The following is a 17,808-nucleotide window of genomic DNA, read 5'->3' on the forward strand; positions in this document are numbered from 1 at the left end:
TTCTTCAATGCAGTTTATTGTGTCAGGTCTTATGCTTAAGTCTTTGATCCATTTTGAATTAATTTTGGTACATGGTGACAGATAGCAGTCCAGTTTCATTCTTTTGCACGTGGCTATCCAATTCTGCCAGCACCATTTATTGAAGAGGCTGTCTTTTCTCCATTGTATGTTTTTAGCTTCTTTGTCAAAAATTATCTGTCCATATTTATGTGGTTTTATTTCTGGGTTCTCAATTCTATTCCATTGGTCTATGAGTCTGTTTTTCCGCCAATACCAAGCTGTTTTGATTATTGTAGCCCTGTAGTACAAGGAAAAATCAGGGAGTGTGATACCTCCAGTATTGTTCTTTTTTTTTAATATTGCTTTGGCTATTCGGGGTCTTTTGTGGTTCCAAACAAATCTGATGATTTTTTGTTCTATTTCTTTAAAAAATGCCATTGGGATTTTAATGGGGATTGCATTAAATCTGTATATGGCTTTGGGTAATATGGCCATTTTAACGATGTTGATTCTTCCAATCCATGAGCACGGAATGTCTTTCCATTTCTTTGTGTCTTCTTCAATTTCTTTCAAAAATGTCTTATAGTTTTCAGCATATAAATCCTTCACATCCTTGGTTAAGTTTATTCCTAGGTATTTTATACTTTTTGCTGCAATTGCAAAAGGAATTGTTTTTTCTATCTCTTTTTCTGAGATTTCATTGTTGGTATATAGGAAAGCAATGGACTTTTGTACGTTGATTTTGTAGCCAGCAACTTTACTATATTCATTGATTGTTTCTAATAGCTTTTTGGTGGAGTCTTTAGGGTTTTCTATGTATAGCATCATGTCATCTGCAAAGAGTGACAATTTAACTTCTTCATTCCCAATTTGGATGCCTTTTATTTCTTTCTCTTGCCTGATAGCTCTGGCGAGGACTTCCAACACTATGTTGAAAAGCAGAGGTGATAGGGGACAACCTTGTCGTGTTCCTGAACGTAGAGCAAAGGGCTTCAGCTTTTCACCATTAATTATGAGGTTAGCTGAGGGCTTGTCGTATATGGCCTTTATTATGTTGAGGTATTTTCCTTCTATACCAATTTTAGTAAGTGTTTTAATCATAAATGGATGTTGTATCTTATCAAATGCTTTTTCTGCATCAATTGATAGAATCATATGGTTTTTGTCCTTTATTTTGTTTATGTGATGTATCACATTGATGGATTTGCGAATGTTGAACCATCCTTGTGCCCCGGGGATGAACCCCACTTGGTCGTGATGAATAATCTTTTTAATGCATTGTTGTATTCGATTTGCTAGAATTTTGTTTAGGATTTTAGCATCTGTATTCATCAGAGATATAGGTCTGTAGTTTTCTTTTTTTGTGTTGTCCTTACCAGGTTTTGGTATCAGGGTAATGTTGGCCTCATAAAATGAGTTAGGGAGTACTGACTCTTCTTCAATTTTTTGGAAGAGTTTGAGCAGGGTTGGTATTAGATCCTCTTTGAAGGTTTGGTAGAATTCACTGGTGAAGCCATCTGGTCCAGGAGTTTTGCTTTTGGGAAGGTTTTTGATGACTGATTCAATTTCGTTACTGGTGATCGGCCTGTTTAGATTTTCCACTTCTTCTTGGTTCAGCCTTGGAAGGCTATATGTTTCTAAGAACTTGTCCATTTCTTCTAAGTTATTAAATTTGGTGGCATATAGTCCTTCATAGTATTCTTGGATAATCCTTTGTATTTCTGTGGTGTCCGTGATAACTTCCCCTTTTTCATTTCTGATTTTGTTAATTAGTGTCTTCTCTCTTTTTATCTTAGTGAGTCTAGCCAAGGGTTTGTCGATTTTGTTAATCTTTTCAAAGAACCAGCTTTTTGTCACATTAATTTTTTCTATTGTCTTTTTGTTCTCTATTTCATTTAGTTCTGCTCTGATTTTTGTTATTTCCTTTCTTCTGCTGACCTTGGGTTTCGCTTGTTCTTCTTTTTCTAGTTTTTTAAGGTGTAACATGAGGTTATTTATTTGGGATTTTTCTTGTTTCTTGAGATAGGCCTGTAATGATATAAATTTCCCTCTTAAAACTGCTTTCATTGCATCCCAAAAATTTTGGTAGGATGTATTTTCATTGTCATTTGTTTCTATGTATCTTTTGAGCTCTCCTCTAATTTCTTCTTTGACCCAGTCGTTCTTTAAAAGTATGTTGTTTAATCTCCATGTATTTGTGTTTTTTCCTGCTTTCTTTTTGCAGTTGATATCCAATTTCAAAGCTTTGTGATCAGAGAATATGCTTGGTATGATTTCAATCTTCTTAAATTTGCTGAGGCTGATTTTGTGTCCCAATATATGGTCTATCCTTGAGAATGTTCCATGTACACTAGAAAAGAATGTATAGTCTGATGTTTTAGGATGAAGTGCTCTATATATGTCAATTATGTCCAATTCATCTAATGTGTCATTTAGGGCTGCGATTTCGTTATTTATCTTCTGTTTGGATGATCTATCCATAGCTGTCAATGATGTATTTAAGTCCCCTAGTATAATTGTGTTTTGGTCAATTTCTCCCTTTAGTTCTGTTAGTAGTTGCTTGGTATATTTCGGTGCTCCCTGATTGGGGGCATAAATATTGATGACTGTTATGTCTTCTTGTTGTATAGTCCCCTTTACCATTATGAAATGTCCATCTTTGTCTCTTGTTATCTTTTTCACCCTGAAGTCTGTTTCATCGGAAATCATTATGGCTACACCTGATTTTTTCTGGGTACCATTTGCTTGAAGTGTCAATTTCCACCCTTTCACTTTGAGTCTATGCTTGTCCTTGTAGCTGAGATGTGTCTCTTGTAGGCAGCATATGGTTGGGTTTAGTTTTTTGATCCAATCTGCTACTCTGTGTCTCTTTATTGGTGAGTTCAGTCCATTTACATTTAGGGTGATTATTGATATGTGAGGATTTCCTGTCATTCTGTCTTTAGTTTTCTGGTAAGGCTGTATCTCCATTGTTTCTTTGCCTTTTTGTTGTTGTCTGTTATTTCTGTGTGGTAGTATTCTATGATGTTTCCCTCTGTTTCTTCTTTTATTACAGTATATATTTCAGATTTGGATGTTTTTTGAGTGGTTACCCTTGAGTTTATGTAAAAGAAAGTTTGATATTTAGAGTATTCCAGTTTCTTCAGTCTGCTTACTTTCTCTATTCCCATATTCCAGTTCAGGCCTTTACGCTCCCCCTTTTTATGTTTTGGTTGCCACAATTTGTCCCTGTTGATGGTGGTCTAATAGCCTCCTTTAGTATTTCTTGTAGTGCAGGTCGTGTATTAGAAAATTCCCTCAGCTTCTGGATGTCTGGAAAGGTCTTTATTCCTCCTTCATATCTAAAGGAGATCTTTGCTGGATATATTATTCTTGGCTCATGATTTCTCTCTTTCAATAGTTTGAATATTTGGTTCCATTCCCTCCTAGCTTGTAGAGTTTCTGCTGAAAAATCTGATGATAATCGAATGGGCTTTCCTTTGTAAGTTACCGTCTTCTTTTCCCTGGCTGCCTTGAGGATTCTTTCTTTATCATTGATTTTAGACAGCTTCAATACAATGTGCCTTGGTGAAGGCCTGTTGGGATTGAGGTAATTAGGTGTTCTATTTGCTTCTTGGATTCGAGGATCCAGTTCTGTCCACAAGTTTGGGAAGTTCTCATCGACGATTTGTTTGAATATATTCTCTGTTCCCTTCCCTCTTTCTTCTCCTTCTGGTATGCCCATTATTCTTATATTGCTCTTTCTGATGGAGTCAGAAAGTTCTTGTAGAGTTCTTTCATTTCTTTTAAGTCTCAAGTCTCTTTCTTCTTCCCTCTGTGTAAATTCCAGGTTCCTATCTTCGATGTCACTGATTCTTTCCTCCATCTGGTCAACTCGACTACCTAAGCTGGATATTTTATTGTTAATTTCTTCTATTGAGTTCTTAATCTCCAGAAATTCTATTTGGTTCTTTTTCAAGATTTCAATCTCTTTTGTAAAATGCTCATGGTGTTCTTTGATTGTGTTTCTGAGTTCATTAAACTGCCTTTCTGTGTTTTCTTGCATCTCGTTCAGTTTTTTCAGAATTGCGATCTTGAATTCTCTGTCATTTAAATCACAAAGGTCCATATCTCTAAGTTCCTTTTCTGGAGACTTTTCACTTTCTTTCTGAGCTATCTTGTTGCCTTGGTTATTCATGGCAATCACTGATTTACTATTTCTCTTCCTAGACATCTACAGGAGTGTCTTCTGCAACAGGTTGATAGGTATGCGAAGAGCTTTTGGAGTTCCAAAGCTCTTTCTGCACCAGATTCAGAGCCCGTTTGTTTCAGCAGTTCTGTTTACTCCTGCAGGGATCCGCCCAGATAGGTGGGGCCAGGGGCGGGGTGAGTTGTGAGAGGTGGCCCAGAGCAATGGCGGCGACCACCACCACACCCAGTCCTGCTTCCACAGCTCCCTCCCCTTTGCCGGAACTAGTTGAGCTGCGAATCTGTGTCTGCGGTCCACAGTTCTCAGAGCAGCAAATATTCTGTCCTTTGATCCGACACTGCTACTTTATGGCTTCTAGCACGGGGCAGGTGGGGGCGGGGCGAGCTCTGGGAGGGTAGGGAGGGGGCGGCTAGTCTCCGTGCCTAAGGCTTCCGTTCTCCGCTCGGCAGTGAGGGCTTAAACCACCGATTTCAGCCCTCTTCCCTCAGTCTTTGCTCCGAGGTCTGCCGTGAGCGAGCGTTGGGTTCAGCGGTTTTGTATGCTGCCCCCTCAGCCCTGTGGGCCGTAAGCGGAGCCCTAGCAGTCCGAGTCCTTCCCTCTCCTGCAGGTGCGGAAGATCCGGGAGCAGCGGGCTCTGAGCACTGAGCTAGGTCTGTGTCCTGCGCCCGCGCGGCTCCGTCTCCGCACTTCTCCTCTCCCTCCTCCCCTGCTCGCGCGATTCACCCACCTGGAGGTGAATTCAGTAGTCGGCCTCCTCGTCTTGCCTGTCTGCTGTGCAAGGAGTCCTTTGTGGAGTTATTGTTGTCCGATTCGTTGTAAATTCCAGGGGAGCGTTACAGAGGCTCACCTCACGCCGCCATTTTTTTTTTCTCCAGGTTTAGGATTTTTTAAGCTTAAAGTAAGGTTTAGGATTAAAGTTATCATTAAAGGTTAGGTTTAGTGTTAGGTGTGAGAATTAGTGTTAAGGTTAGTGTAGGGTTAGGGTTGGGGTTAGGGTTAAAATTGGGTTTAGGGTTATGGCAAGATTACACTTAGGGTTAGGTTTTGGGTGAGTTATGGGTTAGGGATATGATTACAGGTAAGTTTCAGATTTGGGTAGGAATAAGGTTAGGATTAGTATTATCATCAGGATTAAGGTTGGATATAGAAAATAAGGTTAGGATTAGGTTTAAGGTTAGGGTTAAAATTAAGGTAAGATTTTTGTTAGGGTTAAAGTTACAATTATAGGTTAGGGTAGGGTTCAGCTGATTTTTAGTGTTAGGGTTAGTGTAAGCTTAGAGTGTAGGTGTAGGCTTAGAGTTAGTAACGAGTTTAGGTATAGGGTTAAAGTTAAGTTTAGTTTTAGAGGTTAGGTTAGGGTTTGTTTGGTTTTTTTTTTAGGTAAGTTTAATGATTAGGGTAAGGTTAGGTTAGGGTTTGTTTGGTTTTTTTTAGGTAAGTTTAATGGTTAAGTTTAGGGTTAGGGTTAGCACTAAAGGTTGGTTAGGGTTTGGAATAGGGTTATTGACTACTTTATGGTTAGTGCTAGGGTTATCATTATGGTACATGCAGACTTAAGGTTATGGTTAAAAGTTAAGTTCAGGTTTAGAATTAGGGTCAGTGTTAGGATTAGGGTCAGAGTTAGAGTTAGATGTTAGGTTAGAATTTGGGTTAGGGTTAGGATTAGTATTTGTGTTAGGGCTAGGTAAAGGGTTATGGTTAGGGTTAGGATAAAAGACAGGTTACGCTTTGGGTTAGGGTGGATTAGTGTTAAGGATAGGGTTAGGATTAGAATTGAAGTTAGGGTTAGAAAGTTAAGGTTAGGTTTAGGATTAGGGTCAGGATTAGGACTTGGGTTAGGGTTTTGGTTACTACTTGAGGTTAGAGTTTTACCTTTGGGTTAAAGTTAAAGTTAGTGTTCAGGTAATAGTTAGGGTTAGGTTTAAAGGTGGTTTGGCTTGGGAATACGGTTATGATTAGGCTTAGTTTACGGTTAGGACTAAGGTTAGTGTTAGAAATGTAAGGTTAGGGATAGGGTTAGAATTCGGGTTAGGGTAAGGGTTAAGGTTAAAATTATAAGATTAAGTTAGGGTTAGGGTTATTGTAGATTTAGGGTTAGGATTAATGTTAGGATTGAGTTTAGCTATAGGGATAAATTGAGGTTTAATTACATCGTTGAGGTTAAGGTTTGGGTTAGGGTTAGTGTTAAGATTTAGAAATAGCATTAGGAAAAAGATTGTGTTAGGGTTAGGGTTATTGTTAGGTTAGATTTAGAATTAGGGTTAGCATTTGTGTTGGGTTTGAGTTTAAAGTTCAGAACAGGGTTAGGGTTACAATTAGGGTTAGAAAGTTAAAGTTAGCGTTAAAGTTCAGCTTGGGGTTGAGGTTAGTGTAGGGTTGCAGTTAGAGTTAGGGTAAAGGTTTGTGTTATGTTAGCTTCAAAAAGTTATGGTTAGGTATAAATCAGGGTTAGGGTTGGAATGGATTAAGTTTATGTTTAGGGTTAGGATTAGAGGTTAGGCTTTAGGTTAGGGTTTAGGTTAGGGCTAGTGTTAGGATAGCATTTCGGTTAGAAGTTAGGGTTAGGGTCGGGTTTAGGGTTAGGGTTAGGATTAGCAGTAGAGTTTGAGTTAGTGTTAAAATTACAATTATAGATTATGGTTAAGGTTAGGGTGAGAGGTAGGGTTAGGGTTTGTGCAGAATAAGGGTTATGATTATGGTTAGGATTAGGTTTGAAATTAAAGTTAATGTTAAGGTTAAGGATGGTGTTAGGGTTAGGATTAGGTAGGGTTACAAAATTAAGGTAAAAGTTAGGTTTAGGTTTGGGTTAGGATTACAGTTAGGGTTAGGGTTAAAGAATCGTGTCAGTGTAAAGTTAGGGTTAGGTTTCGGTTTGAGACTAGGTGTAGAGTTAAGTTTAGGTTTAGTGTTAGAAGTTAAGTTCGGGTTTGGGTGACGGTTAGGGTTTAGATAAGTTTGCAGTTTGTGTTTGTTTTAGAGATAGGTTTATAATTAGTTTTAGGGTTATGGTTATCCTTAGGTTTAGGGTTAAGTTTGTGTATAAAAGTTTAGGATATGATTAGGGTTAGGGTTACAATTAGTGTTAGCTTTAGGGTTAAGGCTATAGTTAGTGATAAGTTTAGGGTTAGAATTAGTATTAGTGTTAGGGTAGAGTTTTAGGGTTAGGATTAATATAGAGAATTAAAGTTAGGGTTAGTTATAGGGTTATAGTTAGTAGTAAGGTTAACGTTTTTGTTAGGGTTAGGGTTTAGGTTTACAAATTATGGTTAGGTGTATTTTAGGGAGAGTGTTAGAATTTGATTTAGGGTTAGGATTAGAAGTTATGGTTATGGTTATGGTTAGAGTAGGGTTAATATATAGAATTAGCGTTAGCCTTAGATTTATGGTTAGTGTTAGTTTAGTCTTAGAATTTAGGGTCGGGGTTAGGGTTAAGTTTTAGAATAGTGTTAGGGTTATAATTGTGGTTAGATTTATAATTAAGATTATGTTTAGAGGTAGGTTTGAAGTTAGTCAGTTTTAAGGTAAAGTGTTAGGTTAGTGTTTGTCATTAGGTTATGGTTTGTTTTACGGTTAGGGTTAAGGATGAGGTTAGAGTTTAGGTTGGGGTTTAGGTTAAGTTTAGGGATAGGGTAGGGTTATTTTATGGTTAATGTTAGAGTTAAGTTTAATGTTAGAAAATTAAGGTTACAGTTACAATTACAATTAGGGTATGAATTATTAATAGAATTAGAGTTTAGGATTTGGGTTATGGTTAGAGTTAAGATTAGAGGAATGGTTAGGTGTAATAATAGGATTGAAGTTAGGGTTAGGGTTAGGTCTAAGTATGGCTTTAGGGTCAGGGTTAAAACTTAGTTTAGGATTTGGTTTCAGAATAGGGTTAGTGTTCGTGTTACAGTTATGGGTAGATTAAGGTGAGGGTTGGATTTTGTGTTAAGTTAGATTTAGTATTAGAGTTAGGGTTAAAGTTACCATTAGCTAGTCTTACAGGTAATAGCTAGTCTTAATGGGTGAGGTAGTATTAGGTTTAACGTAGGGTAAAGTTTAGGGGTAGGGTTAGAGTTAATTTTGAAGTTAAAATTAGGGTTAGGGTTTGGGTTAAGTATTGTGTTAGGATTAGGGTTAGGATCCACCAAGGACACCTATAGGTGATCCTGTAGAAACAATGGGGTCCTTCATGTACCCCAGATCCACCAGAGACACTGGAATCCTCTAAGACACTCGGGTTTCCCAGGGACCCTTTGATCCACCAGAGAAACCAGGGTCCCTCCCCAAGGACATCAGGGTCTCCCTGGGATCATTGGATCCACCAAGGACACTGGGATCCACCAGAGACACCTGTATACAACAGGATCACTGAGAATCTCCAGGGACATGAGGGTATACCAGGACTACCATGTTACAAGGTACACTGAGATCCACTTGAAACAGCAGAATCTACAGGGACAGTAGGATCCACCAGGAACACCTGGATTCAAAAGGGTCACCAAGAACACCATGGAATCAGAAGGAACACTCAGATACACCAGAGACACAAAGTTCCACCAAGGACTCCAGGATCCACCAGAGACAACAGAGTATACCATGGACACTGGGATCCTTTAAGGACATGAGGATTCTCCAGGAACACTGGGGTCTTCCAGAGCCACCAGTGGAGAGAAAACCCAGGAAACACTTGGAACTGTGGGATCTACCAGGGACACTGGGTTCTTGCAGGGACAGTGGAATCCAATGGGGACAATTGGATTTAACAGGACACCAGGATCTTCCAGGGACACTTAGATCCACTGGTGACAACAGATTCCAGTAAAGACACCAAGGTTCTCCAAAGGCATTGTGTACCTTTGATACACTGGAATACACAAGGAACAAAATGGTTCCCCAAAGACATTAGGGTCCATCAGAAAAACCAGGATCCATCAAAAACACTGGAGCCATCAGAGACACCAGGGTCCTCCAGGAACACTTGGATCCACCAGGACACCAGGGACCATAAGGAACACCAGAATTTTCCTGAGACACTGGAGTTTCCCAGGGATACCATGAGTCTCCAGTGACACTGTAGTCCTCTGGGGACACCTGGATCCACCAGGGACACAGACAACCAACAGGCACAATAGGATCCACCAGGGACACCATGGTCCTCCAGGGACACTTTGATCCATCAGGATCACCATAATCCATCAGGGACACCAGGGTCCTTCATGGGTGCTTGGAGACATCAGGGACACCATAGTCCACCAGGGACACAGTGGTCCTCCAAAGACACATGAAACCAAGAGGGACACTGAAATGCACAGGTACACTTGGATCAACCAGTAAAATTGGGATACATCAGGAACACCAAGATCCACCAGGAAGACTGGGATCTACTAAAAGTGACTTGGCTTTTTAGGAAAACCTTGATCCTCCAGAAACATCAAAATTCACCAAGGACACTTGGATCCATCAGGGACACCACAGTCCACCAGAGACTTTGGGGTCCTCCAGAAACAGAAGGATCTTTCTGGGACCTTGGGATCAACCAAGAACACTAGGAAATTCCAGAAACACCTGTATCCATCAGAGATGTGAGGCTCTAATAAGGACATTTGGATCCACCAGGCACAACAAGATCTACCAAGGATACCAGGATCCTTTAGGAACACAGGAATCCTCCAGAGATACAGAGACACTGGGATCCACAGGGTCATTGGGATCCTTGAAGAGAAACTGGGTCTAACAGATCCACCAGGATCCACCAGAGCCACATGTATCTATTAGGGATATTGGGTCTCACCAGGGACACATGAGTTCTCCAGAAACTCCCAAGTCCTCCAGCCACCTCTGGATTTAACAGGGACACCAGGGTCCTCCAGGGATACCTGGATACACTAGGGACACTGGGATCCTCCAGGGACACATTAAACTTTCAGCAACACTAGGGTTCCATAGGACCACCAGGTTGAAGGACAAGAGGATCCACCAGGAAACCAGGCTTCACCAGGAATACAAGGATCCACCAGAAACATCACATCATCCAGGAACACTCTGATCTTCCAGGGACACTTTGATCCTTCAGGGTTATGAGGGTCCTTAATTAATACCAGGTGGCAAGAAACACCAGGATCTACCAGGGACATTGGGTTCAACCAGCTATACCAGGGTCTTTAGGGACACTTGGGCCCTCCATAGATACATGTATCCTCCAGGGACATCAGGGTCTTCCTGGGACTCTTGGATCCACCAGGGACACCAGGACACCCAGAAACACCTAGGTCCACCAGAGACACCAGGGTCAATCAGGACACCGTGATCCATTGGGGATACCACAGTCCACCAGAGAAATGGGTATTCCAGGGTCATGGGTCCATGAGGGACAGTCGGGTCCTCAAAAGTCACTGGGTTCCACCATGGACAAAATGTTCCACCAGGGACATAGGTGTCCTCCTGGGACACTTCGATCCTCCAGGGACAACAGGATTTTTCTGGGCCAACAGTTTGCAAGGGACACCAGAATCCATCAGGAACACAAAAATCCACCAGGGAAACCATGTTACATCAGGGACACTGGGGTCCTCTAGAAATGCCAGAGTCCTCCTGGGACACTTGGATTCACCAGAGCCACCAGGGTCTACCAAATACACCAGGATCCACCAGATCCACCAATATATACCAGGGACACTGGGGACCTTAAGTGACATGTGGGTCCTCCAGGACACTTGGATCCTCCAGGGACAACAGTATCCTCCAGGGCCACCAAGTTGTCAATGACACGAGGATCCACAAGGGATCCATCAGAAACACTGGTGTTTTTCTTGGACATCTGGATATACCAGGGACAACAAAATCTACCAGTGACACATGTATCCACTGGGTAATCCACATTCCACCAGAAACAGTGGGGTTCTCCCATGATATAGGGGTCCTCCTGAGACCCTGGGATCTGCCAGGACATTGGGTTCCTCCAGGGAAACTTGGATCCACCAGGGACACCAATATCCATCAGAAACACCAGGGTCCTCCACAGTCTTCAGATCCACCAAGCACATCAGTGGTCCTCCAGGGACACTTGAATCCACAAGGGATACAAGGGTCCTCGGGTCCAACAGGTTGTGAGGGACACCAGGATCCACCAGGGACTTCGGGATCCACCAGGGACACTGGCATCATCCAGGGACACCTGAATCCAATATGAACACAAGAATACCCCAGAAGCACTTGGATCTATTAGGGACACTGAGATCTACCAGTCACCAGGATCTACCAGAGACACCTGAATCTACCAGGAACGCCAGGATCCATCATGGAACACCGAGGTTCTCCAGATAATCTGGATCTTCCAAGGACACCTAGATGAACCACAGACACCAGAATCCACCAGGGATACTTGGATCCACCAAAGACATTGGGGTCCTCTAGAGACATGGAACCACAAGAAACATCAGGATTTTAAACTAACAATTAAATCCACCAGGGACACTGTGTCCACAAGGATACTGAAGGTTACCAGAGACATCATGATCCACCAGGCATATCAAAGTCCTTTGGGAACACTTAAATTTCCCACTGATACCAGGGTTCACTAGGCACACTGGGATTTTCCAGGGATGTTAGGATCCACCAGAAATATGGGGTCCTCCAGGGACACCTAGAACCAAAAGGGACATTGGGATTACCAGTGACATATGGATCCACCAGCAACACGAAGATGCACGAGAAACACAAGTATCCACCAGGGACACCCAGGTTCTCGTGGGAATGCTTGGATGCACCAGACACCAGTGTCACCAGGACATAGGGTTGCACCAGAGAAACTAGGATCCATTAGGGACACTGGGATCCACAAGGATACTAGGATACCATGGACACTGGGGTCCTTCAAAGACACCAAAATCCACCAGGGACACCAAGATTCACCGGGGACATCAGGGTCTATAAGGGACAACACATCCTAAAGGGACACCAGGATCCAATAGGCACACATGGATCAGCCATGGACAGCATGATCCACCAGGGGCACCACAAAGTCCTCCCAAAAAAACATGGATCCACCAGGGACACCAGGATCCAGAATGGTCACAGTTTAATCAGGAACACTGGGATCCTTTGGAGACACCATTGTCCACCAGGGAACCCAGGGTCTTCCACTGATACTTGGATCAACCAGGGACACTGCAGTCCTCCAGGGTCACTTGAGTCCATTAGGGATACTATATCAACGAGGGAGAGCAGGGTGCTTCAGATACATGCAGATCTACCAGGGACACCAGAGTTCACCAGGGGCATTGGGTTCTACCAGAAAAACTTGTATCCATCAGGGACATTGGGATATACCAGAGACACCAGGACCCACCAGGGATACTGTGATCCTCCAGGGATCACAGTCTCATCAGGAGTCTTAGATCCTCCAGGGACAATGGGGTCCTGAAGGTTCACCAGGATGCAAGATCCACCAAGGACACCAGGATCCAACAGAAACACTGGGTTCTTTAGGGACACATGGATACACCAGGGACACCAAAATCCACAAGAGACATTTGAATCAACTAGGGATTCTACAGTCCACAAGCGACACTGAGGTTCTTCAAAGATACTGGTATCCTCCTAGGATCCCGGGGTCCACCAGAAACACTACTGTCCTCCAGGGACTTCTGGATCCCCCAGAAACAACATTATCCACTGGGGACACTTGAATCCACAAGAGAAACCAGGTTCCACCAGAACACTATGGTCATCCAAGGACACCAGCAGGATCCACCAGGGATAAAATGGTTCACCAAAAACCCAAGAGCTCACCAGGGTCACATGTATCCAACAGGGGCACCAACATTCACCAGGGACACGGGGATCCATCAGTGTCACTGGGGTCCTCCATGGACACATGGATCCTCCAGGGATACCAGAATCCCTTAGGGACACTGGGTCTCTTAGGGATACTGGGGTCCTCCAGGGACACTTGAATCCTCCAGGGACAATGGTGTCTTCCAGAGCCACCAGGTTGCCAGGGACACAAAGATCCTCAAGGGACACTGAAATTCACCAGAAACACTGGGGTCCTTCAGGTTTATCTGAATTCAAAAAGGACACCAAAATTCACCTGTGACATTAAATCTACCAGTGAAACCGTATTCCTCCAGGGACACCAGGGTCTCTGAGGTTCTCCTGAAACCCCAAGATCCAACAAGGGCACTCAGGTCCTCAGGAACACCAAGATCCACCAGGGATACTTGGATTTACCAGGCATACCAGGGTCCACTATGAACACTGGGGTTCTCCAGGTCCACCAGGTTGCAAAGGACACTGGGATCCACCAGGGACACTGGGATCCACCAGATACACTGGGGTCTTCCGGGGATACCTGAATCCAACAAGAAAATCAGGTTATCCCAGAAGCATTTGGATCCATCAGGGACAATAAGATCTACCAGAGAAACCGGGACCCACCAGGGCCATCTGCTGGACCTCTTTGCAAGTTACAAAAGCAGCCAGCACTGGCGCTATAGTTAGCCTGGCTGAAAGGAATCTCAGGGCTGCAGGGAGGCATGGCCAGCTTCCCAGGAGCCTGGCCTCCTGCCGATTCACTCAAGGATGCGATTCTCAGCTGAGCAGAGCTGACAGTGGGCAACTGTGGAATAGCGACATTTGCTGCATAAAGGATGGTCTCTTCACTCACGTTCCTCCTGGGCCAATTGTTAATAGGAACACTTTCATTCTTTTTTTTAATTGATGTTTTAAAAAAGATCAAACCATTTTATTGTTTTATTTTTCTATGCTACAGTATTTTATGTATATCTTTCTATATTTCATACATCTTTCAGAATCAATTAAAAAAAGGCAGCACTTCCCAAACTGTATCTTACACATTTGCAAGTGCAAGGTATTAACCATTGTTTCAAGAATAAAAATGTTGTGTCCAAGTAAGTATAGAAAATACTGCTTACTATAGTTTCTTCTTGGAAAATCAGAATATCATTAGCATGTTAAAACTTGAGAAAACCTGACAAAAAAGAAAACATTTAAAGTTATTATTATTTAATAAAGTTATTGGTTACCAGGGGAAAATCTCTTATTCTTGGTATCTATAAACATCCTGAGGAGGATCTTTTTATTAATAATATGAATTCAAATGATGGGGATAGCTAAAACACTCCAGTATGAAACAAGGTACACACATATCTTTCATTAAGTGCCATTACTTTTCTACAGCCGAGGATGATGAATTAATTACATGGAATCCTGGGTCTACAATCTTGATTAGTACCGGCTTAATTAGAAGATAAGGATAATGATCTACTTAATTCCTTTGGTACAACTATCAACATAATACAATAAACAGTTTATCTCTTAAAAGTTACTTCTATGACTATCAAGATCAAGGGCCCAGACCTCACAATGCCATCATCAAATATTTACAATGTTGTATTTTTTTAATGCATTTTAACTGGGATTTTCACAAAATGTATTTGAAGGATAACTGGAAAAGATGAGAGGTTCATCTTTGCATTTTAAGCAAGTGAAATTAGATATTTTTGTATAGGTATAGACAGCAGAACCAGAATCAAAGCATGGCTGAAAGAGGTAGGCAGTCTTTGGCTCAATTAAAGGACATAATTCCCCCAAAATGACAGCTACCCATAAATGGATTGGGTATCTTTAACATATTCTGTACTCTGTCTATATTTAAGTAGAGGATAGGGGGAAGCTGTCTGAGATATTGTGGGGGGAATTTCCTACTCTCGATTCAAGGCTGGTGACTTTTAAAATCTTGTCAGTCTTCATAGTGAAGACTAAAGAGTCTGCAGTCAACGCCTAGTCGCAGTGAAGTCCCCCAAATAAGGAGCAATCTAGGTAGATTACCTGAGTTCAAGAAAAGAACATCTGCATTCTTTCAGGAAAAGCCAATTTTGGACATCAATGTAGTTTGGGAAGCAATGTCTGAACAGTGAGTGTAAGTTAAGGTATAACTGTACACCAAGTGCTATGGGCTGAATTGTGTCTTCCCAAAATTCTATGTTGAAGCCCTAACCCCAGTGTGATGAAATCTGGAGATGGGGTCTTTGGGGGGTAATTAGGTTTAGATGAGGTCATGAGGGCAGGGGTCCTCATGATAAGATTAGTGCCCTTATGAGAAGAGACACCAGAGAATTTATTCTCACCTTCTCTGATGTGAGGATACAGTGAGGTGATCATCTGCACGCCAGGAAGAAAGCTCTCATTAGAACGCAACCTGCTGGCTCCCTGAGCTCAGAGTTCTAGCCTCCAGAACTGTAAGAAATTAATTTCTGTTGTTTAAGCCACTTACTCTATGGTATTTTGTTATGGCAGCGTGAGCTTACTAAAACACCAAGGTTATTCCAGCCCAGGGCCCGGGAGGGACTTACCCAGAGGATACACTATAGCAGAGCACATAAAAATCTTTACGATTGTGCACGACCTGTTTGCAACATCACACAAGATGCAAATCAATAGTGGACTGATCCGACTTACTCCATTCTCCGGAGAATTAAGTCCACCTGGCTATTTTTAATAAGGAAGAAAATATAAGGTCTTCAAGGAGACACTGAATGTTCAAATATCTAATAGGAAAAAAATATTGTGATTATATTTGAACTCAAAATTTGTGGAGCAGATCCTGTTACCCTAGCTTTGTGACTCACCAAATCGCTTTCCTTTTGAAAGTTGGATTGGCCAACTGCAAAATAAGATACGGCATCGCACTGGTCCTACTGGCCAGTAATCATAACAATATTTATGGAACCACTGATTTCCAGACGACACCTTACCCAAAGTACGCTACTGTCCCCAATTTACAGGCGAGGGTCTGTGACTTTTACTTTTTTATTTTTTTTATTATTTAGGGGACAGCGCGAACGCAGTCCCCCACTACCACAAATTATGCAGCCGAGTTTCCCACATTTGGCGAAATCGCAGGGGTCAGCACATCCGGAGTGCAATGGATAAGCCTCGCCCTGGGAAAACCACCTTCGTGATCATGGTATCTCCCCTGCCAGGTAAGTATTGGTCCGTGACTTTTAGTAATCAATTCACATTCACCGTGTTGGTACGTAGGTCTGGACTGGAACAGAGACCTGTGTTTCTTAAGGCTGCCGTTTCCACACATCCCACAGCCCAGTTAAGCTCTCCTTCAGCTTCTCTTTAGATTTTGGAGAGGAGCAGAATATCGTGGTTGGCACTTCCCCAGTTCGGGATTCCAGACCGGGAGAGGGAGGCTCTCTTTCCGTGTTAGAACGTGCCCACCTATAGACTTAATGGGGACATCAGGAATCATTCGTTTGGCAATTCGGCGACAAATCAAAACCAGAGGAGCCGTCACTACCAAACCCACGTACATCTAAGACTCCGGGTTGGCCCGACTCGATTCTGTGTCAGAAAAGAGAGCAGGGCTGGTCCCTGGCAAATGACGTACTTCCGGCGCTGCGGAGCTCGCACGCCACGCCGGCGAGCAGACGTGGAGGCGGGGTCTGAGGTGGGCAGGCCGCTGCTGGCTGCTTTCGGTCTCCGACGCGGAGCTTAAGGCGGGAGCTGCGGTGCGAGGTGCACCCTCTAGACCTCCGGAGGCCGTCGTTGACATCGCGGGGAGCTGCGACTGGCAGGCCCTACAGCTTCTCTCCTCTTCTCGCCTCTTCCCCGGTTCCACCCTCGGCCGCCCGACCCTCCGGCCGCCGCGGAGCTCATGAGGGCGCGAGCCCCGCCACCGCTTCTGCCGCTCCGCGGTCGTCCCGGAGCGCCCCTAGCCGCCGTGGGCAGGGCCGCGGCATGAGCGCCGAGCCGGAGGTGAGGGCGGCATCAGAGCCCGAGGCGGGAGCCATGCCGGAGAAGCGCGGGGCCGCGCAGGCCGCGAGCGGCAGCTCGGTGAGCGCGGGCGCGGGGTGCCTCGGTGTTGCTCGGCGCAGCTCGAGGTCTCGAGTCGGGAGGTTGGGCGGGGTCGCTGTCAGGATCCGAGGCCGCCTTGCTGCCGGGCCCGGACTCTGGGGCCCGGACTCTGGCGCCCGGGGGGTGCGGAAGACGCTGACCGTGCGCGTCGGCTCGGGGGCAGAGGCTCCCGCTCTTGGAAAGCCCGTCTTTTTCCGGGTGAGCCAGCCGAATTCATCTACTGGGCTTTCCTAGCGCTGCTTGTCGCCAGACAGGGGGCCGTGAATGTAAGTAATTTAGTTGTTTCTGAAAGAGACAGTCGATGCCGTTCTCGTGGTGCAATTTGTGGCCAAACCTACTTAGATGTGTGGGAAGCCTTTAGAACCGGCGTTCGGCGCTCCACAGGGAAGTTGCTGGTGGAGGCTGGGTAGAGCCTCCCTACTCCTTCCTCATTGCTAAGCGGTCTCGGGACAGGATTTCCGAGGAGGCTGTCGATCCCAGGGCCCGGCTGAGGAGCATGTTCAGGCCGGTCTCTTTTTCCAGTTTCACGTGAGATTCAGATGGCGTCTAAAGCCCTAATTTAATTGGCCTCGGTTCGGCAGAACAGGTTTTGTCAGTGGCGCTATAATTTTTTTATGGTAGAACGCTAAGCTTCGTTGTCATTTCTTAAAGACCCTCATTTTTGGTCGATTTAGAACAGGAAATATAGAAACGTTGAAATGAATAGGAACTCTAACACTAAGGAAACTTTTTCAAAAAAAAAGAAA

General features: G+C 43.7%; 1 protein-coding gene across 2 annotated transcripts in view; it reads left to right on the forward strand.

The window, feature by feature from the left end:
• The first annotated feature begins 16,614 nt into the window (after positions 1-16,614).
• Positions 16,615-17,808, forward strand: part of MFSD14B (major facilitator superfamily domain containing 14B) — a 99,368-nt gene continuing 98,174 nt past the window's right edge. Inside the window, exon 1 of one of the 2 annotated variants that reach the window (XM_081067018.1) lies at positions 16,615-17,041. In XM_081067018.1, the coding sequence (XP_080923144.1) occupies positions 16,946-17,041 (96 nt within the window). In that variant the 5' untranslated portion in view covers positions 16,615-16,945. The remainder of the gene's footprint in view (positions 17,042-17,808) is intronic. The other variant, XM_081067019.1, reaches the window with a different exon arrangement.

The sequence above is a fragment of the Rhinolophus hipposideros genome (assembly GCF_964194185.1).
Source record: "Rhinolophus hipposideros genome assembly, chromosome: 11".
Classification (NCBI taxonomy): Eukaryota; Metazoa; Chordata; class Mammalia; order Chiroptera; family Rhinolophidae; genus Rhinolophus; species Rhinolophus hipposideros.